The sequence below is a fragment of the Bufo gargarizans genome, chromosome 1, assembly GCF_014858855.1.
Source record: "Bufo gargarizans isolate SCDJY-AF-19 chromosome 1, ASM1485885v1, whole genome shotgun sequence".
NCBI lineage: Eukaryota > Metazoa > Chordata > Amphibia > Anura > Bufonidae > Bufo > Bufo gargarizans.
Genome location: NC_058080.1, coordinates 608915057 through 608941513, shown reverse-complemented (window position 1 = coordinate 608941513; position 26457 = coordinate 608915057). Strand labels below are relative to the sequence as shown.

Below are 26457 nucleotides of genomic sequence, written 5' to 3'. Positions count from 1 at the left end.
ATTAAAGGTGGTTAAACATAGAGTTAATGGAGCCATCTTAACTAGGTGTCGTTTTGCAAAGTAAAGTCGCATAGCCAACCAGGTATCAAGGGTGTACACAACAAGCCATTGAACAATGTAAAACAATAACCATAACTTAGAGGTGATTCCAGATATGTATGGAATTTTGAGCTGGGTGGAGTAAAATGATTGCACATGTCAATACCATATGTATCCCCACCAGCCCAGAACCCCAACTCTTAGCCTCAGTAATTGTGAACAAGATGCATGAGAACTGTCCTAGCAGATATTTTTTGCCGGGCAGGTAGAGACAATAAAGAAGAAGGAAAGAGAAAGTACATTGCAATAGGGATATTAATATTAATTTGCAGTGTGTTAGAAGTTTGTAGCTGACTCACGGGTTTGAAAGAAAATAAGCTGGGCCAGTGGAAACACCTAGCCATCGCCAACATTGGAAAAGATAAATGCCTGTGAGAAGGAAAAAAAAAGAAAAGAAACTGTCCAGGCTAATCAGTGAAGCTGAAACTGACAAGAGGGAAAAATGGCATTAACAGCAAACCCTCAATCTGGAGCTCCTTGGGACCATGCCCTCTTGTTCTTCCCGGATCTCTGGGGTTTCGGTTTCATCCATCTCGACGCTGAGGGAAGTGGTGGTAAGTCCTCCATGTGCGGGACAGGTAGCCAGGAGGGAATCTCGACTGGCGGTTGTTGCAGCGCTTCCCAGACTGGCTGGAGATCCTCAGGCGTTCGGACAGTTATACAGCGGTTCCCTGCTGTGATTAAAATCTCAAACAGAAAGAGACATCTGTATGGGAACTTGGATGACCGCAGAAGGTCCGTTAGTGCAGTGTGGATGCCGCTAAGTCCTGATAAATCTGGACACTGACTCCTTGGAGCTTTATCTCCCTTTTTCCTCGCCGCTTGTAAAATTAATTCAGTGTCCCTATAGCTCAGGAGTCAGGATACCACAGATTATATCCCTCGGGTTAATGCGGGACGCCGGCTTCGGTTTCAGGGCTCTGTGTACCCTTTAAACAGTGACATGGATTGCTTGTTCTGGGCAGCATGCGGAAGAGGGAGTCCATGACTTGAAACAAGTCCTCCTTATCTTCAGCCTCAGGTAGGCCTCTGAGTCTAATATTCCTCCTCCTGTTTCTATTCTCCTGGTCTTCCATTTGGAGCAGGAGTGTATTCATTGCCCTAGTGTGGGAGAGTAGGGACTCTTTCACCGCTGAATTAAATGTGAGCACGGCGTCCTGGGTTTGTTCCAGCGTCTCAACGCGGTCACTGATATGATGGACGTCTGCCTTTATGGACACCAGGTCCGCAGCCAGTGGAGCCAGCGCTCTCTGCAATGCTCCCTCCAGAAATTATCTGGTAAGGTCGGACCTCTCCCCACCTGACGCTGTGTTGTTATCACCCGAAGGCTCGTTCTCCCGCAGTACCTTGGACGTCTGAGTAGGAGCGGGCTCGCCTGTGGCCTCGCCATGTTGCTTTGGCGCCATCTTGGAGGGCCGCGCTGGCGGCTGCGAGTTCGATTTATTAAGGTATTTCTCCATATCTTGGCTCGGGCTCGGGTCGTCTCTGTGCCCTGATGCGGTCTGTGTGCAATCCTTCGGCTGGATCTTCATGCCGATATCAGGATAGTGCTGAAATAGAGGCTAAGATGGGTCCTGGTGGCGAGAGCTCTGCTAACAAGCAGCCACCATTGAGCTCGGTCAGGCCACGCCCCCAGGACACATTACTTTAATAAGTAAATAGTGGTGGATTTTTATTGCGGTTATTACAGTAACTAATTGTGTATTTAACATGGCTGCCAATCTCTAGTTGATGTTGTAAAATGGCTGCATGTCTCTAGGTGATGTTGTCATGTTGTTAATAACGTTTAGTGTTAAAAACAGAAACAATGCACAGATTGACTTCTGCACAGACAGACAGAAAATATGAGGTGGCACTGCTGCAAGTAGTGCATATACTGTACATATTCTGCTCCTCAGTACACTACTATTACCTGTTAGAGACCTGGGCAGGTAACTGAAAGCCAGGTCACATAATACTTGTGAGGGTCACATGACTGACACCATGTTCAGTCCTATCCGGCTCTCCTATGGATGCCTTTTACAGGACTATAATGGTATGTACCATTTTTTTTTATTTAGAGAGAGGCTACTGTATGGATATAATAAAGGTCTGCAAGTTAAAATTTTAAGGGGTTGTCTCACTTCAATAAGTTGCATTTATGATGTAGAGACAGTTAATACAAGCCACTTACTAATGTATTTTTATTATCCATATTGCTTCCTTTGCTGTCTGGATTCATTTTTCTATCACATTATACACTGCTCGTTTCCATGGTTACAGACCACCCTGCAATCCATCAGTGGTGATCGTGCTTGCACAATATAGGAAAAAGCACTAGCCTATGTGAGCTCCAATGATCCGGGCCACCAGAGAGGCCGATGCTGTTTCCTATTGTGTGCAAGCACGACCACCACTGATGGATTGCAGGGTGGTCTGTAACCATGGAAACAAGCAGTGTATAATGTGGTAGAAAAATGAATCCAGCCAGCAAAGAAATCAATATGGATAATAACAATACATTAGTAAGTGGCTTGTATTGACTTTCTCTACATGATAAATGCAACTTACTGAAGTGAGACAACCCCTTTAAATAGATGTATATTAGAAAATTGTTCATCATCCTATTCTCTAAATAAATTATTATAATCATTAAAATTGAAATACCTCAGAACTAAATGTCTCTCTTAAAAAAAAGAGAGACATTTAATTCTGCTACATCTGGCCTGGTTACTGACTCCTACACCATATACTGGCCATTGCACTCCAGATTCCCTGCCTTAAACCCATACAGACACTCAACTGGCATCCCAACTATCATCATGCAGGAGCACCAGAACCAGGGTATGCCCCAAGGAAAGAAAAGGTGTGTCCTCCTGTCACTGCCCTGGCCTTATGGAACACTCCCATCGTCTGCTCTGTCTCTTCCTAGGCTCACTGCATATGCACTAGGGTATGAGTATATAGTAAATATAGCAATACAATATACCAATACCCACTAATATTACATTTTAAAACTAGACCTTAGAGTAAGAAGATTTGCAATTAAAGTTATATTTTATTGGCTAACAAGAAAGTTCAAAAAGTGCAAGCTGTCAAACCCCTAAGGTATAAGGTACCTTTCCTGTAAATCTTCAACTTGCTATACCTTATATAATGTATACATTTCTCATTAAAACAGGAATAAAGCGTATGTAAAAGGATGAATCTACATAGATTCCCAATAAACAAAAAACCTGATGTCCCTGTGACTTCCCATGGCAGAAAGAGTAATTCCATGAGTGATCACATGGTTGCTGATCTCGTGGAGAGCTTCATGGAGGGAATATATTTATAAAAAAATATATATATTTTTTTATGCAAATTCAGAACTTCAGCTGAAGGAATGAACAGAGATAGAAGTTTCATGTCCTACTGTGATTTACACTGAAGTTTTAGCCATGACAATCTCCTGCCCATCAGAGCTCAGCAAGAAATGACTGCTCAAGCAATAACACATTGTGGCTGCTCAGTTTCCTGCAGTGGCCACCAAAAGAGAAATTAAATATTATATAGCACGATTGGTACTTGCCGTTGGTAGTATAATATAAATCCTATTCCGGTTGGTTTCCGTTTTGCTTTAGCAGAAAAAGGTAGAAGATAGCGCACTCTTCAGCTTATTCCTACCCAAGCACGCGGCTCCGGCGCGCACAAGGAGAAGCCGTGTTGCTGTTTACAGGAGAACGGGCCTATTGGAATAAGAATAAAAAGATAATTTATAAAATGAACAGTTACCTTACTTGTCATTCAAGTGGAGTTATTTATTATATTAGATGTCCCTGTGAGAAATTATATGTGGGAAGAACAAAATGGTCATTCCAAATTAGAATAAGTGAACATATAAGGAATATAAATAAAAAATTTGGTCACCCGCTTTCACGACATTATAGAGATAAATATGGAGGGAAGTTTGGGGGTTCTACTTTTGGGGGTATTAGGGTTGTTTCGGGTATCGAACTTTCTATACCAAGTCGATACTTTTGTCCCGGTATCGATATGATACCGGGATTTGCCATTTATCGATACTAGGCTGTGCTACTGCAGAGTCCAGTATCAGAGAACCTGAGCGCACTGCTCTCAGCGCGGCCATGTTACCTCAGCAGCATGGGGAGAAGGAAGCAGTCTCTCCCTCCCTCTGTGCTGCCGCTGCCACCAATGACAGCGCAGAGGGGCAGAGGAGGGGAGGGGCTGTGGCCACTTAGCCACCGATGATAAGTAACGTTTAATGAATTACAAATACAAGCGTCAGAAACACATTTCCGGCACCCTGCCTCTGACAGGGTGTGGCGATCCACGGCAATTATAAGGCACAAAGAAAATTTCTGTGTGATATCAGGAAGAGGTGAAGCAGCAGTCCCAGAATTTGGAGTAAGTCCCTTCTCCAGAAAATCAGCCAAAGTACATATGTATGGGTCCGCGCTAGGTTTCCACAGGCAGGCTTTCACTCACAGGAAGATTCTATGGAGATTCCACGATGTTACAGGCATATCTCCAATAACAATCCCGATACCGACCAGCAAAGTTTCTTTCCTCCTCTCCTTCAGGAGGAAGGGGGGGGGGGGGGGTTAACTGCCGCAGATCACAGCGCCCTGTCAGAGGTCGGGTGCCGGCAATGTATTTCTGTCGCTGGCTATATTTGCATATTAAACGTTAAAAATATTGGTGGTGCAGTGCGCCTCCTTCCCCCCCCCCCCCCCCGTCTGCAGTATTAAAATCAGTGGCAGTGGCCACAGAGTCTCCTCACCTCCTCTCATTGGTGGCAGTGGCCACAGAGTTTCCTCACCTCCTCTCATTGGTGGCAGTGGCAGTTCTGATTGGAGCCCTAGAAGTGTAATCCTGGGGCTCTGATTTGGTTACCATGGCAGCCAGGACGCTACTGAAGCCCTGGCTGCCATGGTCAGCTCCCTGCTGCTGTGTGCACAGGGCAGCAGGGACAGTGTAAGATCCTATTCACCCTAATAGAGATCTATTAGGGTGAATAGGACAAGGGATTAAAAGATCCCAGGTTCTACCCCTAAGGGGGCAAATAGTTATTAAATAAACTGTAAAAAAAAAAAAAAGTTAAAAAGATACACCAAAATTGTATAAATTGCCCCCTTTCCCAATTGTACATATAAAATATATAAACAATAAATAAAATATTACATATCGCTACGTCCGAAAAGTCCAAAATATTAAAAAAATATCTCTTATGCGGTAAAAGAAGAAAAAAAAAAACTGTCCCCCAAAAATAGGATAAGACTGTACTATTATGGGCCGTATGTTCCATAAAATGCAGAATGCACGCAGCTTTTTTTGGCGTGGTATCTAGTATCGCAATACCTTTTTTATATGTAAAATTTTGGTATCGAAACAAGCCTAGGGGGTATTAAACAAATAAAACCAGACCCAAGAGGGGGGATTATATTAAACTCCTGTCTAGAAACGAGAGTAGAAGGATTTACAATTTGAACAGTCTCGCACCTACGGGACTGAATCAGGAGATAGAACTGTATGGTTTTCAGTGAGTATATATCAGTAGTAGGGAAGTAGAGGTAACAATATACAGTATATAGATATAATAAGGAAGAATATTGTGGCAGTTATATGACAGTAAGATATTCCACATAATGGTTGGTGAAACTATAATGATATTCATATCACTTTCACATGATGATAAGCATATTGCACAGTGAGGGATAATATATGTTCATATAGATAAGAGGATAGATGTAGAGCAATCATAGGAGGCTTATGTCAGAACGATGTCTGTTTCCTATTTCAAAGGCTGGTTACTATGAAGACGGACACCTATAAAACCTCAAGCAGTAAGAACCACTTCTATCCCTGATGAAGGAATCCAAGTATTCCAAAATGCATTGGAAGTGTGGACTCAGGAGGCATCCGTAGGTACGAGCGTGTGACATCACACTGAAGGCCCGTTCTCTTGTAAACAGCAACACAGTCTTTCCTTGTTCGCGCAAGCTACCAGCCGGAGCCGCGCGCTTGGGAAGGAGTAAGCTGAAGAGTGCGCTATCTTCTATCTTTTTCTGCGAAAGGGAAACCACCTGGAATAGAATTTATATTATACTACCATCGGATCTGAGTATACCTGGCGTATAAGACGACCCCGGACTTTTGGAAATAATTTCTAGTGTGAGAAAGTCGTCTTATACGCTGGAAAATACGGTAGTTTATTTGCCCCGCCCCACCCATCTACATATAAAAGAGATTATCTAGGATTTGGGTACTGAATGGCTTATCCTGAGGATAGGACATCAATATCAGAATGTCAGCTGTTACCTTGTACCGTAGCTCCGGAACTACACAGCCCTGTCCTTTGGAGCAGCACAGTGAGCTGAGAAGGAGAAGGCCTCTTGAGAAACATGCCCACCTCCTCCTCTCTGTACCAATGGTATGAATTTACATACCAGGCAGGAAACCAGAATGGGGGGCAGAGCGGGCGAATGGAGCAGTGCATAGAAAAAATAATAGGCGATATCACATGCCATCATTATGCCCTACCCTGCCAGCTATTTACATGATAATCTCAGAACTGGTTAAAGGTCCTCTTTGACTACAATCCCAATTCCAGAAAAGTTGAGAGGCTGTGTAAAATGTAAATTAATCAAAATAAACAGAATGCAATGATTTGCAAATCTAATAGAACCATATTTTATTCACAATTGATCATAAAACAAATATCAGATATTGAAAGTGAGACATTTTACAATTTCATGAAAAAAAAAAACTAAACCTGTTCTGTGATCAGAGGAATCAAAATTATTTTTGTAGATCACAGACACCATGTCTGTGGACTCCAGATGAGAGGGACCATCCAGCTTGTTGTCAGCACATAGTTCAAAAGCATTCATCTCTGATGGTATGGGGTTGTATTTGTGCCTGTGGCGTTGGCAGCTTACACAGCTAGAAACACACCATCAACAGTATATAGAGGTATTAGAATATATGCTCCCATCCACACAAGGTCTCTTTCAGGGTCCCTATTTTGGAACTGGAGTTGTACAAACTGTCTATTGACAGGAATGGTTAACACTGTGCTGCTACTATTATAACCCTATATTCATGCTTTTATTTTAACCCCTTAGTGACCAACCATACGCCTTTTTATGGTGGCTTGGTATAAGCGCTGCACAGGTCTCCCTGCTCTAACATCTCAGACCGGCAGGAGTGCCAATCCAGGATTTTTAACCCCTCAGATGCCGTGGTCAATACATAACATGGCATCTAAGTGGTTTAGAGTTAGAGAGCTAATGAGATTGTGGGGTGCCGATGTCTTCACATGGCAGCTTGGGGTATAATGACGGCTGCATCTCTCTGGTGTCTGTCAGTATAACACTTACAGTATAATACATTGTATTGCATAAGCAGTACAATGTATTATATGAGTGATTAAAAGATCACCTGTTAAAGTCCCCATGTGGGACTAATAAATGTATAAATCGTTAAATGTTTAAAACTTTTATTTAGAAAAAAATAAAAAGTTAAAGGGGTTGTCTCACTTGAGCAAATGGCATTTATCATGTAGACAAAGTTAATACAAGGCACTTATTAATGTATTGTTATTTTCCATATTGCTTACTTTGCTGGCGGGATTCATTTTTCAGTGGAATTATACACTGATCTTTTTCAAGAGTACAGTCCAGTAATGGTGGTAGTGCTTGCTCAATATATAAAAAAAGCGCTAGCTTCTCTGGTGGCTGGGACTGTCGGAGCAAACATAGGCGCTCATGCACAACAGCTCCCATCCTAGCCATCTGTGCTGCAGCGGTGGCATAACATAGCTTGAGTGAATCGAGTTTCGGATCAGAGCTCCGAAGTCGATTAGTTTAAACACTTTGGTTTTAATGTCTCTGTACAGCATTAAAATGTATTGCCTACGTATAGGTAAAATTCGTTTCACCTGAAGTTGCATGAGACTTTGGTGAATTAATTTGGTTTTCATTTCTGCGTCTTTAAAAACATTTAAAGTTAGGAATCGGAAGTCGGGTTTGGTACCGAGGTCTTGCATGAACTCGGATGAAACTAATACATTTCAATGCAAGCCTCTCTAAAACTAACAAAATTCTCACTACCCCCGGAGAACGTATTCGGGAGCGAGATATTAGGCTCAGAACAAACTCCATAAACGCAAGCTGAACTGGTCACCTGAAACTGAGAAACAGTTTTACGGAGATCTGCTACCTCCAATTAAAGACCCTGCATGTGTTCAGTCAAAAGTGAAACCGGATCCATGCTTGAGACGGTTTTGTCGGTTTATAATGTCACAGAAGGTGTACAGAAAACTAGAAGACACAAATGAAGATCCGACTGACTTCATCCAAAACTAAGGAACAGGAGGATAAGCCCTGTAAGAGCCCTAGCTCTCTCCCTTACTGCTCAGCCTATGCAAAAATCTCAATGGTAGAAAATTGCATATCCTCGTTCCTCGACTGTATGCACCTGAACACCCTATAATAGTGAGGGGACACGACCACCGGCTCCCTACACTTAATACGGAGGGAGTCAGGGTCACCTAGGATCAAACCCACAGGCAAACAGAAATAAAGAAAACAGACTTATATTGTGGATGCAGTAGTAACAGCTTCAGGCATCAGCACACTCCAGGAGGTTTTATAAACCGCAAAGTGATGCAGTATGGGAAGGGATTTAAAGGGATGCAATCAGTGCAACTACATGACAGCTGAGAGAGGCTAACGAGATGAGAAAACGAAAGCAAAACAAAAGGAACCTCAAGCAGGAGGTTCTGAAGAACATCTGTCAGAGCTTCTCAGATGTCTGGTGGTGACATTTACCAGCAGCTGACTTTTCCATGTGAACCAATGCAAACTTAACAATAACAATATTACTTAATTTTGGTGTGATGGTAGCTCCCATTAATGGAAATATCTAAAATGTCTAAATCATATTTTCCACTTATATTTTTTTACATTTCCTCAGAGATGAAAGGTTTATGAGTTGAATAACCGGCAGCTAAACAGACTCACCTTTTTATCTGCTCCATGGGGACAAATCTCTCTGCTCTTTTATTCCTCTTCTTGTCTTCTCTAAAGCCATCAAATGTAAACCGACAACCTCCTTGTGGGAAATGTCTTTAAAGGGCTATTCCCATTTCAGACATATCGCATGAATATTTCATCAATGTCAGATAGGTGACGGTCATCTGGGACCCACTGCTAGCTTCAGAACAGGACCACCGAAGTGAGCAGAGAGCAACGATGCATGCATAACCACCCTCTGTTTGCTGCTATGGGAGTTCCAAAAACCAGCTATTTCCAGCAATCCCATAGTGCTGAATGGAGAGGTGGCTGTGCTTGTGCAGTGAGCTTTCCATTCACCGATATGGGACTTCTGAAAGTAACTAAGCATGCTCACTCAGCTATTTTTGTAACTCTGATAGCGATGCACAGTGTGCTCTCCTTCACTTCAGGGGCTCCATTCTTTACACAGGAGCAGGTCCCATAGCATGTACGTCATTATGATTGCGCAGACACAGGAGTAGTGCTTGTGTCATCACCTAGAGACATGGCTTGGACTGACAGCTGGACACCCATTGGCAATAACTCCACTCCCAGACATTCCTTTAACCTCCTAACAGTCACGTTAAACTTGGAAAAACCCTCCCATAAATGTCACTTTTTTATTGTAGATTTTTAATGTGTGTCTGCAGTAAATTTTGTTCGCGCACAACTCAGGGGCCACTTTTGCTTTTTTAACCCTTAGTGACATCACTCATTTTAGAAGTTATAGGTTTGTTCAGTGGCTCATTCAACACAAAAAAACATAGATTAGGTGCACTCTGCTTCTGGCAGCACCCAATGCCAACTGGACAGAATAATTGAAAGTAGTATGCAAGGAGGGCACTCAATTATTTGGCTGTTGCAGGAATAATTGCATCATAAGGAAGTTATAGTAAATTGATTTTAATTTTTATCTCATCCACTATTATGTATAGAGAGATATAGGTATAGAGAGTACATCAAAAAAGAAAACCACTAAAAACACAAAAAAACGAATAAAATGAATCCCAGAATAAAACAATTATATTTGGTTGATATGCATGTCCACCCCACCAGGTCACGTACTATCGGACTAGGATAAGCGGCTATGCGTATCTCATTTAAATATACAATGTAACACATTCAGTATGAAGCCATATTAAAATAAGTTGTTAAATGAGTCCACAATGTACATGATACTTATGGGTCCAGTCAGTACCACAAATAGTAATGCCTTATTTAGGTGTTATTGTGCAGTCCCAAAAGCAGAACACATCAGGATCCAATTTGGATCTGTCCTTTACGCTTTCTTTATAATACACCTGTATTATAGTACTGTAATTGCAGGATCAATCTCCACTTTGTTTGCAGAAACTAGGCAGTCTTGGGTGTGAGTAGCCTTGTTCATAAGCGCAGTGTTATTATTGTTACAATGTTACAAACCCGGCTGTGGATAATACTGGTAATTTAGATAAGTGGTTACATTACCAGTCCATGCAGTCTCAGAGCGCATATGCTGTTTTAGACAAAATGTGTCCCTGGGTAAAATCAAAAGAGGGGGCACACATCTTGTAATAATATGCTAAAAACACAGTCCGACTCCCCCGCCGATCAGCTGTTTGAGGAGACGGCGAGTGCTGTTCACTGCTGCTGTCCCATAGACATACAGCAGCAGAGCAGGAAGAGAGGAGGGAGATGGCATGTGCGCACAATGCACGCCGTCTCCTCAAACAGCTGATCGGCGGGAGTGCCGGGTGTCAGACCCCCGACGATCTAATATTGATGATAATATAACCATAATGCTCCCGGGGGCTCTAATGCTCCCCTGTAGTGCCCCCCACTAGTTCCAATATATAATGCTTCCCCCATAATGCCTATATATATATATATATATATATATATATATATATATATATATATATTTAATATTCCACCGTAGTGCCAGTATGTATATAATGCTCCTCCATTCCTCCCCAGTAGTGCCAAGTATATATATTGAAATTCTTTCCCCCCATCCCTGATGGCCCCAGCAGTGTGGACATTTAGTATTAAAAAAAAAAACGCTTCCCCGCCGCACTCCCGCCCCCCCGACGCAGACCAGAGTTTTATCTTTAGCATGCGTTGCTGCATCCTGATGCATGTGGCCCCAATGACATCACCACTCCTGCTCTTGGTCTCACGTGATGACGTCATCATGCGAGACCCAGAGCAGGAGGTTGCAGTGATGTCATTGCGTCTTCTTTCTCTGCCGGTCTTTACCTGCTCCTGAAAAGATTACACGTGCAGTGATGGTCTGGAAATCAGAGCGCACTCCTCCTTGTTACAGGTGGACGTATAGCCCAAACTGGTCAGTATATGGGTATCGCTGCTTCCATGTGTACTGTTACTACTTTAGAACACCAAACGCATTTCGGAGCTACATGCTCCTTCATCAGTGGTAAACAGTACACAAAAGAATCAGTCCTTTTAAAGGTGAACTTAAATTACTGGGGGAGGTTTCTGACTTAATGGCATAAATATATATATGGAGTGGATCACCCACATCTCCCTTATATCCACATGATACCTCATATATTCAATATCAAGAAAACAACCATATCATAACATTTTTTATGTGAAAGCAGTGTGTACTGGTTCCACGATAACCATCCCTACATGACACATGTAGATGGATTCAATATCCTCTTGCAATTGATGTATTATATAGAAAAAACACATTTGCGTTTTATATGCGTTTTTAATGTCTTTTTTTGTTAATGCGTTTTTAGTGAATTTTTTCACTTTGTACATATAAACTCATTCAGTAAGAAGTATAATTTCAAAGGATGTATAACCTATACACACTAGTTCAACCACCTTTGACTTTGCTAAACTGTATTTCAGACATATATGCTGATTAATAAATGTTGTTTGCCATCTGTATTTGTACATCCCTTTAATCTGTATAGATGTTGAGTGGAGAAATAGGGAAGGTGGCTCAACAGCTATATACCTCCTGTTATGTAATATCAGAGTACATTACAAGAGGAGGTATGAGGAGAGGACTACAACTCCTAGCATGTCCAACTTGTTAAGTAATGTCAGAGTACATTACAAGAGGAGGTATAAGAGGAAAGGATTACAACTCTGAGCATATCCAGGCCAATATTATATAATATCAGGGTACATTACAACACCCTGGATATGCTGGGAGTTGTATACCTCCTCTTATAATGTACTCTGATATTACATAACTGCTTGGACATGCTGGGAGTTGTAGTATTCTCTTATACCTCCGCTTGTAATTTACTCTGATATTACATAATAACAGCTTAGACAGGCTGGGAGTTATAGTCCCATCCTCTTATACATCCCCCTGTAATGTGCTCTGATATTAAATTATAATGGCTTAGACATGCTAGGAGTTATAGTCCTCTCCTGTTATCAGTAATGTGCTCTGCACGTGCTGCCTCCCTCCTCTCTTCCTGTTCTGCTGCTGTATGTCTATGGGACAGCAGCAGTGAACAGCACTCGCCGTCTCCTCAAACAGCTGATCAGTGGGGGTGTCGGACGGTGGACTGTGTTTTTAGCACATTATTACATTTTGCCTAAAACCGGCCCTGCCAGTGAGGTAACATCTACCCCGCATATGCGCTCTGAGACTGCATGGACCAGTAATGTAACCATTTATCTAAATTTCCAGTATTATCCACAGCCGGGTTTGTAACATTGTAACAATAATAACACTGCGCTTATGAACAAGGCTACTCACACCCAAGACTGCCTAGTTTCTGCAAACAAAGTGGAGATTGATCCTGCAATTACAGTACTATAATACAGGTGTATTATAAAGAAAGCGTAAAGGACAGATCCAAATTGGCTCCTGATGTGTTCTGCTTTTGGGACTGCACAATAACACCTAAATAAGGCATTACTATTTGTGGTACTGACTGGACCCATAAGTATCATGTACATTGTGGACTCATTTAACAACTTATATTAATATGGCTTCAGACTGAATGTGTTACATTGTATATTTAAATGAGATACACATAGCCGCTTATCCTAGTCCGATAGTACGTGACCTGGTGGGGTTGACATGCACATCAACCAATTTTTGTTTTTATTCTGGGATTCATTTTATTAGGGTTTTATTTGTGTTTTTAGGGGTTTTCTTTTTGATGCACTCTATGGGCCAGATTTATCATGACTCTGACGGCTCACTCCACTTTCACATATGGCTAAAGTCAGTTTTAGCCAAGTCAGATTTATGAACGGCCCTTTAAGACTGTAATAAATGTGGTTTGACGGTAGCAGTTTATCCGTCAGTAAGCAGCTTTACAAAAGTCGCACGTCTTTACAAAAAAGTCGCATGTTCTATTAAAAAAGTCTCATAAGATAAGCATAAGTGAAATTGCACAATTTTTGGCGACTTTTTAAATAGTCTCAATAGTAAATCTGTCTAGAGATTAATTTACATAAGAAAACACGCCTACTTTCAGAAAACTGGCGAGCATAGTGCAGAGCAGAAAAAAGTCGCAAATTTTTGCGCAGTTTTAGTGATTGCGCAAAAATTTGCGACTGTTTCACTCCATTATTCTGACTTGAGCTAATGATAAATCTGGCCCTATATCTATACATAATAGTGGATGAGGTAAAAATTTTAATCGATTTACTATAACTTCCTTATGATGCAATTATTCCTACAACAGCCCAATAAGTGAGTGCCCTCCTTGCATACTACTTTCAATCATTAATTTTAGCCTTAAGAACCAATAATATTTACCGTATTTTTCGCCGTATAAGACGCACTTTTTCTTCCCCCAAAATGGGGGAGAAATGCCCCTGCGTCTTATACGGTGAATGCAGTCAGCAAGGACTCGGGGAGGGACTGGGAGCAGGAGCTGGGGCCGGCAATAGCGGCGGGGCGGTGCAGTCACTGTACTAAAGGCCCGCCCCGCCGCTCCGGTGTACTAATAAAATATGTCATATTCAATGAATGGTTATTAAATATGCCCCTTTATGCCTAATATTACCTTAAATCCTAAGCGCATCCGTACAATGCAGGCCGGGCGGGCGGCAGCGTAACTCCCTGATGTTACGTGCCTGCGCCGCCTACTTTATGAATGAAGCAGGCGGCGCAGGCAAGTGACGTCAGTGAGTGACGCGCCGCGCCGGCTGCCCGGCCTGCCGGCATTGTACTGAAGCGCTTAGGATTTAAGGTACTTTTAGGAATAAAGAGGCATATTTAATAACTATTAATTGAATAAGACATATTATATTAGTATACTGGAGCGGCGGGGGATCTGTGGATGGCACAGTTATGGGCTGGGAGGGTCTGTGGATGACACATGTATAACAGTGCCATCCACAGATCCCCCCCCTGTAACAGTGCCAGACACAGATCCCCCTGTAACAGTGAAAGCCACAGATCCCCCCATAACAGTGTCCGTTATCCACAGTTCCCCCCATAACAGTGTCCGTCATCCACAGATCCCCCCATAACAGTGTCAGTCATCCACAGATCCCCCCATAACAGTGTCCGTCATCTACAGATCCCCCCATAACAGTGTCAGTCATCCACAGATCCCCCCATAACAGTGTCCGTCATCTACAGATCCCCCCATAACAGTGTCCGTCATGCACAGATCCCCCCATAACAGTGTCCGTCATCCACAGATCCCCAGTAATAGTGCCATCCACAGACCACCTAGTTCCAAACCCACAGCACACCTTTTGGTTAAAAATATTTTTTTTCTTATTTTCCTCCCCAAAAACCTAGGTGCGTCTTATACGGCGAAAAATACGGTACCCCCTTTGTTTTTCTTCTAAAGTTTTTATTTTGCAGGATTATTTATTAGTTGTAGGTCTTTTAGGAACCATTTTGGGTATATATTGTGTATTAACCTTTATTATTTAATTTTATGGGGAAAAATTTAAAAAAACCTGCAATTTTTACATTATTTTGCAGAATTTTTTTACGTCGCTCACTGTGTGGTAAAAATAACCTAATTTTATTATGTGGGTTTGTAAGTTTATGATAATACCACATTTCTATATATTTTTACAGTTTTTTTCTCTCCTCCTGCAGCCTGTCAGCTCTGCAGCTGCTCCCTCTCTCCTCCTCTACACTGAAGGGGAAGGGGGCTGCTGCTCATATCTCTGGTTTAATACTAGTTAGAGATATGGGCTTTGTATTGTTTAAAAATACATTCCAAGTTTTCAGACAATACCAGAATGACCGCAATATGTTCAATACAGGGGAAGATATCACTGATAGAAATCGGGATGCTGTGAATGCGGCTGAAAGTAAAAGCAGGTTTTACACGAGATTATTCCCGACTCAATTTCTAAGAACAAGACCAGCTGCATGTTTCTAGCTGCTACCATTCAGGAGATAGCAGAATCTAAAGCTCCCCTCCACTTTGGAGGGGACTCGGGCAGAACAGTTAGCTATTTTTCCCACTGCCCGAGCTGGACTCGGGCAAAACAGGTGGTTAAAGGGGTTATCTGGGAATTGATATTAATGACCTATCCTCTGGCAAAATTCACAGTCTTTACCCTATTCATTTCAATCTGCAATATAAATTGACCTTCTGTGGCACAAATCTTGCCTTCATACTTTTTCTCTGTAAGTTCTGTGGCTGGCGTTTGGGTCCCAATGTTTAGGGATGCCAAGTGGTGTATTGTGGCCCTCATAGTTTGTGTCACGGTGTTCCTACTGGATATTATCGCTCCCCAGGGTTAGGCTCTGCAGCAACAAAGGAGTTGTAGTTGGTGAAGTAAGTAGAGTCCAGGCTTGGTGAAGTTTAACGGTTTTACTTGAATAAACTTTCAATAAAGTTGGGCAATGCAAACAATAATTGATCTTTCTCTTATCTCCAGCAGGCTAAGGGTAAACTGGCAGGTAAGGCTCCATTCACACATCTGTAATAACGGGTCCGCATCCGTTCCGCAAATTGAGGAATGGGTGCGGACCCATTCATTCTCTATGGGGACGGAATGGATGCGGAGAGCACACTATGTGCTCTCCGCATCTACATTTCTGGAGCGCGCCACCGATCTTCTGGTCCGCGGCTCCTGAAAAAAATAGAACATGTTCTATTCTTGTCCGCAATTGCGGACAAGATTAGGCATTTTCTATTATATCTATTATAGTGGCGGCGATGTGCGGTCCGCAAAATGATGAACGCACATTTGCTTTATCTCTCAGCTGCTGTCCTAATCTCTGGCTGCAGTCTGGTTTATATCCGCTTTTGGTACTGTTTCTTATGAGTGAAGTATCCCGTGACCCGTTTTGCTGAGTAGGGGTCTTTGGCTCCATTTTGCCTTTCATAGGTACTGAGTCCTTTTATATATAAGCAATGGGCTACTCTCTGAGCTACTTTCCCCAAAGCTCCTGCATTAGTGAGGGGAACCGCTCCCTCACCACACCATGCTGCTTCACTCAACTCCACCACTCTTCATTAGACCATAGCTTCCTCCATCCCCTCCCTTGGTATGAAACAGGGCTAGCCCAAAAGGGGGAGAATGGAACGGTAAGTTCCACTCTATCTAAAGGTACTCTCTGCCAGATACACTGCCACCTGCTGGACCATCAGGCACATTATATGTAATAACTGTTGCATGACAATATTATTAAAGGGTTTCTACCACCTCATTTGGACCTAATTAGCTGTCAGACACTAGCGATCTACTAGTGTCTTATCTACCTAACCATGCTATTTTCAGAGCTTTGTGTGGACCCGTTTCACTAAAAAACAAACTTTTATTGATATGCTAATGAGCCTCTAGGTGCTATGGGGGCGTCTTTTCAGCACCTAGAGGCTCGGTCTACTCACACCGTATGCCGCCCCGCTCGTCCGTCAAGCCCGCCCATCTCCTCTAGAATGCCAGCCTCCATCTCAGCCAGCGGACGAATTCTCGCGCCTGCGCCGTGTGCGTCTGTATCAGGTGGTAGGAACCCTTTAAGGCCTCTTTCACACTTGTGTTGTCCGGATCCGTTGTATACTCCATTTGCCGGAATTACACGCCGGATCTGGAAAAACGCAAGTGTACTGAAAGCATCTGAAGACGGATCAGTCTTCAAAATGCGTTCAGTGTTACTATGGCAGCCAGGACGCTATTAAAGTCCTGGTTGCCATAGTAGTAGTGGGGAGCGGTATACTTACAGTCCGTGCGGCTCCCGGGGCGCTCCAGAATGACGTCAGAACGCCCCATGCGCATGGATGACGTGTCCATGCGATCACGTCATCCATGCGCGTGGGGCCCTGACGTCACTCTGAAGCGCCCCGGGAGCCGCACGGACGGTAAGTATACTGCTCCCCACTACACTTTACCATGGCTGCCAGGACTTTAGCATCCTGGCAGCCATGGTAACCATTCAGAAAAAGCTAAACGTCGGATCCGGTAATGCGCCGAAACAACGTTTAGCTTAAGGCTGGATCCGGATTAATGCCTTTCGATGGGCATTAATTCCGGATCCGGCCTTGCGGCAAGTGTTCAGGATTTTTGGCCGGAGCGAAAAGCGCAGCATGCTGCGGTATTTTTTCCGGCCAAAAAACGTTCCGGTCCAGAACTTAAGACATCCTGATGCATCCTGAACGGATTTCTCTCCATTCAGAATGCATGGGGATAATCCTGACGACGGAACTCTATGCCGGAACAGAACAACGCAACTGTGAAAGAGCCCTCAGGCACAATATTAGAGGACCTGGAATTAAATACACAGATGACATTCTTTGCTAGCCATTAGAGACAGTAGCTTGGTGTAAGGATGGTAGTGACCCCTCTGGGGTACTTCAGTCACTGGCGTACATACAGGGGTCGCAGTTGCGACCGGGCCTGGCCGCCTGTGGACCCCCCCAGGCCGCTGTCAGGGGTCCCGCTGTGGGTGATATCTGTGCAAATCCACAGCAAAATCTGCAACAAATCTACATGTAACGCACACAGATTTGTGATGGATTTTGCCACGAAGTCGCTGTAAAATCTATGGGTGAAATTTAGGGGGGTTCTGTGCAACTTCTGGTCCACAATGTATGGGCACCAGCCATGTGCAATCTGTGCTGCGGATGTGGACTCATTGATTTGAATGGGTCCATGATCCGCAATATACAGCAAAAGATAGGACATGTTGTGGAGGCACGGACCTTGAAAGCCAGGGGCGTAGCTAATGGCTCATGGGCCCTGGTGCAAGAGTTTAGCTTGGGGCCCCCCTTCCCTCAGTGCTTTGTGGCCAGGGAAGCACTTAGTATTTGTGCTGCCTGAAGCAAAAATTGAAACAGCACCCCCACCCCTGCCAAATTCTTGACCTAACCCCTTCCCTCCAGCCAGAGGTGTAACTTGACCAGCATGCACTTTCCATAATACCGGTGTCTTCTTATGTGGCACAAGGGTCTTTGGGCCCCCTCAGGCTCCTGGGCCCGGTAGCAACTGCTACCTCTGCACCCCCTATAGCTACGCCCCTGCTGAAAGCCTATGGAAGTGCTTCGTAGTGCTTCTGTGGAATTCCGATCTGTGCCTCTATAAGGCTACTTTCACACTCGCCGGAACTGCCTGCCGGATTAGTCAAAACGTATGCCAACTGATGGCATTTGTATGACTGATCAGGATCCTGATCCGTCTTACAAATGCATTGAAATGCTGGATCCGTCTTTCTGTTGTCATCCGCAAAAACGGATCCGGCATTTATTTTTTTTCACATTTTTTCCGGTCTGTGCTTGGATCCGGCATTCTGGTATTTTGAATGCCGTATCCGGAACTAATACATTCCTATGGAAAAAAATACCGGATCCAGCATTCAGGCAAATGTTCAGTTGTTTTGGCCGCAGATAAAACCGTAGCATGCTGCGGTTTTATCTCTGTGCTGATCAGTCAAAAAGACTAAACTGAAGACATCCTGAACAGATTACTCTCCATTCAGAATGCATGGTGATATGCCTGATCAGTTATTTTCCAGTATTGAGCCCCTAGGACAGAACTCTATGCCGGAAAAGAAAAACGCTAGTGTGAAAGTACCCCAGGGCTACTTTCACATTAGCGTTTTTTGCGGATCCGTCATGGAGCTGCAAAAACGCTTCCGTTACAATAATACAACTGCATGCAACGGATCCAATTGTTTTATGTCTTGTATAGCCATGACGGATCCGTCTACATCACCATTGAAAGTCAATGGGGGACGGACCCGTTTTCTATTGTCAGAGAAAACGGATCTGTCTCCATTGACTTACATTGTAAGTCAGGACGGATCCGTCTTGCTCCGCACCACATCGCGGACAGAAAAACGCTGCAGGCAGCGTTTTGGTGTCCGCCTCCAGAGCGGAATGGTGACTGACCGGAGGCAAACTGGTGCATTCTGAGCGGATCCTTTTCCATTCAGATTGCATTAGGGCAAAACTGATCCGTTTTGAACCGCTTGTGAGAGCCCTGAATGGATCTCACAAACTGAAAGCTAAAACGCCAGTGTGAGAGTAGCCTAATGCAAAGGTAGTATTGCATGCAGCTGGTTGCCTGTATATTACATACCCACCATTTGCAGTGGTGTGAATGGGGTCTAAGGTCTGCTATATAATGGACACCTTCCATGTGCAATCAGCATTTTTCTCACTGTCCTACACGGATGAGAATAGGACGTGTTCTGTAATTTGCGGATGGGGACAGCATATGTTTGGCATATGGATACAAATGAATGGGTCCACGTCCAAAACACAAGAAGCGCAGACAGACACGGATGCAGGTAGTAGTTTTTTTTACCCCAGTCCTCCATGCAGGTAGTTTTTTACCCCAGTCCCCCATGCAGGTAGTAGTTTTTTACCCCAGTCCCCCATGCAGGTAGTAGTTTTTTACCCCAGTCCCCCATGCAGGTAGTAGTTTTTTTTTACCCCAGTCCCCCATGCAGGTAGTAGTTTTTTACCCCAGTCCCCCATGCAGGTAGTAGTTTTTTTACCCCAGTCCCCCATGCAGGTAGTAGTTTTTTACCCCAGTCCCCCATGCAGGTAGTAGTTTTTTACCCCAGTCCCCCATGCAGGTAGTAGTTTTTTTTTACCCCAGTCCCCCATGCAGGTAGTAGTTTTTTACCCCAGTCCCCCATGCAGGTAGTAGTTTTTTTTTACCCCAGTCCCCCATGCAGGTAGTAGTTTTTTACCCCGGTCCCCCATGCAGGTAGTAGTTTTTTACCCCGGTCCCCCATGCAGGTAGTAGTTTTTTACCCCGGTCCCCCATGCAGGTAGTAGTTTTCTACCCCGGTCCCCCATGCAGAGATGTGAGGCCATGTACGGGCTGAGTGCACACTGGCATCACGCACAGCACATACATAGCATTCCCGCCGCCGCACTGACACGCCGCTACACGCCGTGCTATGTGTTATATGTACGTCCAGGGTCCCGGGCTCCGCTCCCTCAGGGCCCGCCCCGCCCGCACAGCCCCGCCCCCAGCACCAAGTTCTCTCGCACACCGTCCCGCACTTCACCGGAGCTCCGCGCGCTACGACTCCTGCTCCCGGCTGCTCGCTTGGCATTACCGGGGGTTTGGTGGTAACTGGACCGAGGACGCGGCCGCCTTCACCTCAGTAAGTAACGGGCGCTGTGTGCAGTCAGCCGCAGGGTTACCTGGGTGAGCAGTCAGTGACACCCCTGCCTGGTATCTGCTGTGCAGCTTGGATAGGGTGTGACCCCCCCATGGCAGTACAGCTATGCGGGGACACCCAGGTAGCCCATCGTTTGGGTGATTTAAGGTGACTGATGGCTGAAGTACTTTCCGTGTGCACTGGCCATCATAGAAATCAATGGGGTGAGGTCTGTGCATTGCCAGCAGCCTGCTCCATCCTATAGTAATGATAAATGCCCTAAATCCGTAGGCACTCAAACTGCTGTCAAACTACAACTCCCAGCGTACACACTTGCTTGGCTGTTCTTGTAACTCCTTTTATGGAGGATTCTGGGAGTTGTAGTTTCAGAACATCTGGAGTTGCGGAGGTTGCTGATCCCTGCCATAGAGCAGAACCATATACCACAGTGCAGCGCCGTATACTCTGTGTGGCGGCCATCAGTAGGTGTCCTTTTCCATCCTCCTCCTCCCTGATGGAGCAGGAGGTGAGATGTGTGGGCACAGCTCGTGTGGTCGCTGGCCGGGTACCTGATTCTCGCAGTGTCAATTACTGCTAAGCGCCTATTAGGTACCGGCAGCATCGAGGAGGGTCTGGGCAGCCCCCTCCGCATAGGTCCCTGCAAGGTCTATGTCCAATCTGCCCCTCTTGGTAGAAATTTTGGTCAAAGACGTGACTCCATAATAAACAGAAGAGCCCAATGGACGTGGCTGTCGGAGACGTGGCCTCCAGACACCGATGGCACCACTTATTTTGAGGTAAACAATACAACCGGAGAGATAGCGCTTCAGCTTGATGGGCACCTTGCCAGTCACCACTGAAATGGCCACCTTGGGTATATTGGTTGTCTATTAGGCTGAGCCTGTGGCACAGTCTGATAGTTGTACAGTCATGCCAGGTCTGGGGTCCTTGTTAGGCTACTTGCTGCCATAGCAACGCATCAGCACCCTATGATTGTGTTCGCCAGGGACCGATGGGGATAGAGGGCTCCTCTGCCTATGTGCCATGGTTGCATTACAGCGTGACCCTGGCATCAGTCAGTGCCGGGCCCCGTGGTGATCCGGAGCGCTATGTGGGGTCCCTTCTCTCACTGCTGCGCGCAGTAAAACAGCTTGGACAGGCGGCTGACACCTGCACAAGCGTTTTCTGCACACTCTGTATAAAAGGAAGCTCCAGCCTCGCTATAGCATGGGGATTGCAGGTAGCTGCTAGAACAGAAGTGTCAGGCGAGGCGAGAGCTCCTCTTCATCGATCTTGGCACGTTTTCTACTGAAGACCCATCAGACTGCCAGTTCTGCATAGCCCTTAACTAGGGTTCAGCGACTTCAGCTTCAGATCATAGATCCAAAGTCCATTCGTTCTAAAACGTAGTTTTTAATGCTGTTTCTGTACAACATTAAAATGTATGGGCTCCATGGAGCCAAACTTCGCCACGTGAGACTTCGGTCAGTTACTACTGTCTTCATAGGAATCTGATGTTGGTACTGGCTGCTTCCTCGGTACCAGAGCCCACTTCCGATTCCTATTTTAAAATGTTTTTAAATACGCAGATAGGAATACAGTAAAAATTCACTCACGCGACTTTGGGCAAGATGAAGTTTGGCTCCATGCAGCCAATACAGTTTAATGATTTACGGAAACAACCTTAAAAGCAAAGTTTTTAAACAGTTCGACTTCGGCTCTATCAAGCCTATCGTTAAGGGCTCGTTCACACAAACATATTTTGTGTTCCGCATGCGGTCAGTATACGGAACCATTCATTTCAATGGGTCCGCAAAAGATGCGGACAGCACACTGTGTGCTGTTCGCATCCGTTGTTCCGTTCTGTGGCCCCACAAAAATTGAGTCCTGTCCTATTCTTGTTCGTTTTGCGGACAAGACTAGGCATTTCTATAATGGGCCTCCTGTTCCGTTCCGCAAATTGCCGAAGGCACACGGGCTGCATCTGTTTTTTGCGCATCCGCAATTTGCGGACTGCAAAAAACGGTACGGTCATGTGAACAAGCCGTTACACCTTGTGGATACTTGGAGGTCTAATCCGTGGAGCAGAGCTCCTGGGACGGTGTCAGTCTGGCAGTGTATAGTGATCTTATACTGTGCTTTGTGTTTCAATTTCTCCTCATTTTTAAGATCTCTGCTTGCTGCCAGGTTTTACAGGTTTGTACAGATCTCGTGCTGCTGAATTGTATCCCCCCACGGGGCGGTCATGTCCTGATTCGGCTGCGACGCAATCATGACCTGACTGCGTCATGTGGTCGTACACTGTAATATGCCATTCTGTTGTGTGCCACCGTCCTTAGCATCGCGCCCCACCACTCTAGTGGGTCGGGATAATCCGAATGGGACCGCCTCATACTGCCTGCCTGACTTCTACTGCTGGTTTGGCAGACGTGTTGCTTGTTTTTCTAAATGCTATTAAATGAATGTTTATAATACACTTTATTTTCCTTTCTTCCCATTTCACCTCCAGGATAGGCACCCGTAGTCCAGGGTAATCTGTACGCATGGATTCCACTGTGGGGGTCACGGAGAGCGCTGTACTGGCAGAGCATACGTTGCTGCTATGTCAGGCTTTAGTGGAGTGGGCACAGGCAGGAGCAGCCATGTGCCACGCAGAGCCCCTGCCTGCTCACTCCGCTTAAAAGTGAGCAGGTCTAGGCAGGAGCTGTGCCCAGGTAGGGGCAGCAGTGTGTGCTCCTGCCTGTACAGCGCTCGCTGCGGCTGCGCAGTGGAACCTGTGCACTACTGTCCAGTGTACCACTGTAATTACAGATTTCAAAGCGCTGTAGAAACCAGAACTTGCTATTTTGAAAGTAAAATGGGGGGAAAAAAATGAATAAAGTATATTACAAAAATTAATTTTATGGCATTTCAAATAGGTTTTAATAAAGTTCTTCAAAAGGTTAGGTGCATTTCAAGGTCCCGTGTAACATAAGCAGTTTTAGTTTTAGAAAACCCCTTTCTATCTACACCTAGAAATGAAACTTTTTCTTAATATGCAAATTAGGCCATTGGTGCACCCAAGATCCACTCCTTTCTGTGGCCAGACCCTCCCTGGCTACTTTGCCAATGTGTGGGGATAGCCAGAGAAAGGAGTGGAGCCTGGGTGCAACAAGAGCAATTGTGACACCCTTATTGCACCAAATTCTTAATTTCCATATTTAGAAGAAGTATAATAACTCTAGAATGGAGCCTCGGATCAACAAAAGAAAAACCGCGCTCTAATTGGGTAAACCTCTGCTACGTGTCTAGGGAGGTCTTGTGACTACATGCAGCATTATCCATTTGTAAGATTACATTTCTGTGATGTCAAATATAGGCAGGTTCCCGTTAGACAGCACATCATGGCAGTTCTAAAGCAGCCGTCTGGTCCGACGTGCTTGTGTTGGGTTATTGTCCTGCAAGCTTGTAGAAAGCAGACTACAAAAATGCCTAGAACAAGGGGTGCCCAACCTGTGGCCCTCCATCTGTGTCAAAACTACAGCTCCCAGTATGCTCGGACAGCCTACAGCTATTAGGGAATGCTGGAAATTGTAGTTTTGGAACAGCTGGAGGGTCGCAGGTTGGTCATCCCTGGCATAGAAGAATAAAAACGTAATAAGAAAGGGATTCTTACTAATAAAGAGAGTGAAAATAAAGTTGTGGTAATTTGTGCAGAAATGAGTTTGAGTCTTGACCTTTCGTCGCAGCACACGAGTCACTAGAAGACTGAAAAGCCTTGTTCTGATTTTCCCCTTCTCTTTTGGATGGGAGCCAGATGTGTGGAGCACCTAACCTAAAAACCTCACCCCCCTTCCCAAGTCCTCTGGATTCCTTCAAGTGAGGAAGTGTTTCTGGAGCGCGCCTGATTTCATTCTGTTTCCTGGCGGCCGGTGATTTGTTTACTACATTAGACTACTCCATCTCTCTGATGGTCGTGATTTGGGTATATTGACCTTGAGTCTGAACAGCTCCGACTGTGGAGTAATTGTTCTGACTTCTCAGTATTTACCCAGGAAGCAGGAAATGACCCAATACATTCAGTTAGACCTAAACCCTTGTGTAAGACTGGATGTAAATGTTACAGGGTTGTGCGGTAGACAAGGCACGCTCTCCTGCCCATCGGGTTTTGTGTGTAAGCGTGCCATCACTGAAGGCCAAGGGAGCGGGCAGTGATTGAGAATGAGCGTCCCTGTTTTTTCTGATCATTGCCTGTTGTGTAAAGGGGTATTCCGGTTATACTATTGGATTGGTGGGGTCCTACCGCTGGGAAGAGAACAGCGCTTGACAATCTCTGAACTTCCATAGAAATGCACAGAAAAGCTGCGTGCATGCCCGACCGGCCACTCTGTTCATTTTGGGGTACAGGGTTCCTGCTCTCATGATCGTGGAGGTCCCAGCTGTAGGACTCCCACCAATCTAACAATTATCCCCTATTCTGTGGGTAGGGGATAACCTCATAAAACTGGAAAACCTATTTAACTGAATCCAGTTGCGTAACTACCATAGCGGCGGACCATGCGACTGCTATGGGGCCCAGGACAAGAGGGTGCCAGTTGGGATCATCTCTTCTGCTGGAGGTGAAAACTTGGTCAGGACTCTACCCTCTAAAGCAGGGGTGCACAACCTGCGGCCCGGGGGCCACATGCGGCCCTTGATACCATTCTGTGCGGCCCCCAACCATCTAGTAACAGACATGTATGCCTATGTCTTGTGGCTGCTCACATGTATTTTTCATGTATTTCTCCCATTAGATGGGAGTCCTGGAAGTGTAACTAGACATTAATAGTATATAATGTGTGTTCAATATGCCATAAGTACAATATTTCAGTTGTTAATACACCTTTAAATTTTAATTGCGGCCCTCGTCATTGGTTCAGTCTGGCAATGTGGCCCCCAACCAGGAAACGTTGTGCACCCCTGCTCTAAAGGAACTAACTTTAGCAAATCAGGCCATGGAAAAGGGTCACTGAAAAGGGTTTAGGCAGAAACCCTTCTGTCATGTGTGTGTGTGGGGGGGCCTGGTTTGATCCTTGTTATGGGGCCCTTACTTCTCTATGTACGCCACTGCCCATCTACCTGACTGGGGCTGTAAGGTGCTGAATGATCATTACTAATACATTGTCCGTGTTTGTCGGCAGCACATTCCAGTTTACACAGGTTGATGATCAGGGCTGTTATGTGCTGCTTAGGCCTCATGCACACGGCCATAGTTCCATTCTGCACCCCATCCGTGTTTTTTGCTGATTGGATGCAGACCCATTCATTTCGTTACGCAACCCTGCAAAAAAAATAGGAATAATCCTATTCTTGTGCGAATAAAGAGAAATACATTTCTGCAGGAGTAAAAAAACAAAAAGTAGGCATGTGCTTCTGCGGACCACTAAAAGATGGATTATTGTTTGCTTGTTTATCGGGTAATCGGGCACATTTACACCGGCCAGTTATAAAGAAGGAAATAATGATCCCAATAATTGACCTTCTCCTTGGTCCATGTAAATGTCCTTTAGCCAGGCAAAGTATTGTCACACTGTGCAGACACCTGTTAACAGCTAAGAAACCCTTTAACATGGAAAAAAAAATATTTTTTTACAAATGTTAATGCAACATTTTTGACCCAAGGTATCCAGCAATTTTCAGTCTTCAATCTTGATTGCTTCATTCAGTTTCAGAGCCTTTAATATTCAATTTACCACCTGCTCCTGGGGTCACAGTGTCCTCAAGTGGATGTGCTCCTTACAGTAATACACGCTTTGTGAGGTCTGTTTAATGCTGCTCTTG

The 26457-nt window shown here is 44.7% G+C and overlaps 1 protein-coding gene across 1 annotated transcript in view; it reads left to right on the top strand.

Annotated features, from left to right (window-relative positions):
- Positions 1–20537: 20537 nt before the first annotated feature.
- The window catches only part of TNFAIP8 (TNF alpha induced protein 8), a 123873-nt gene continuing 117953 nt past the window's right edge, over positions 20538–26457 (top strand). The window contains exon 1 of the mRNA XM_044275894.1: positions 20538–20661. Within this exon, the coding sequence (XP_044131829.1) occupies position 20661 (1 nt within the window). The 5' untranslated portion in view covers positions 20538–20660. The remainder of the gene's footprint in view (positions 20662–26457) is intronic.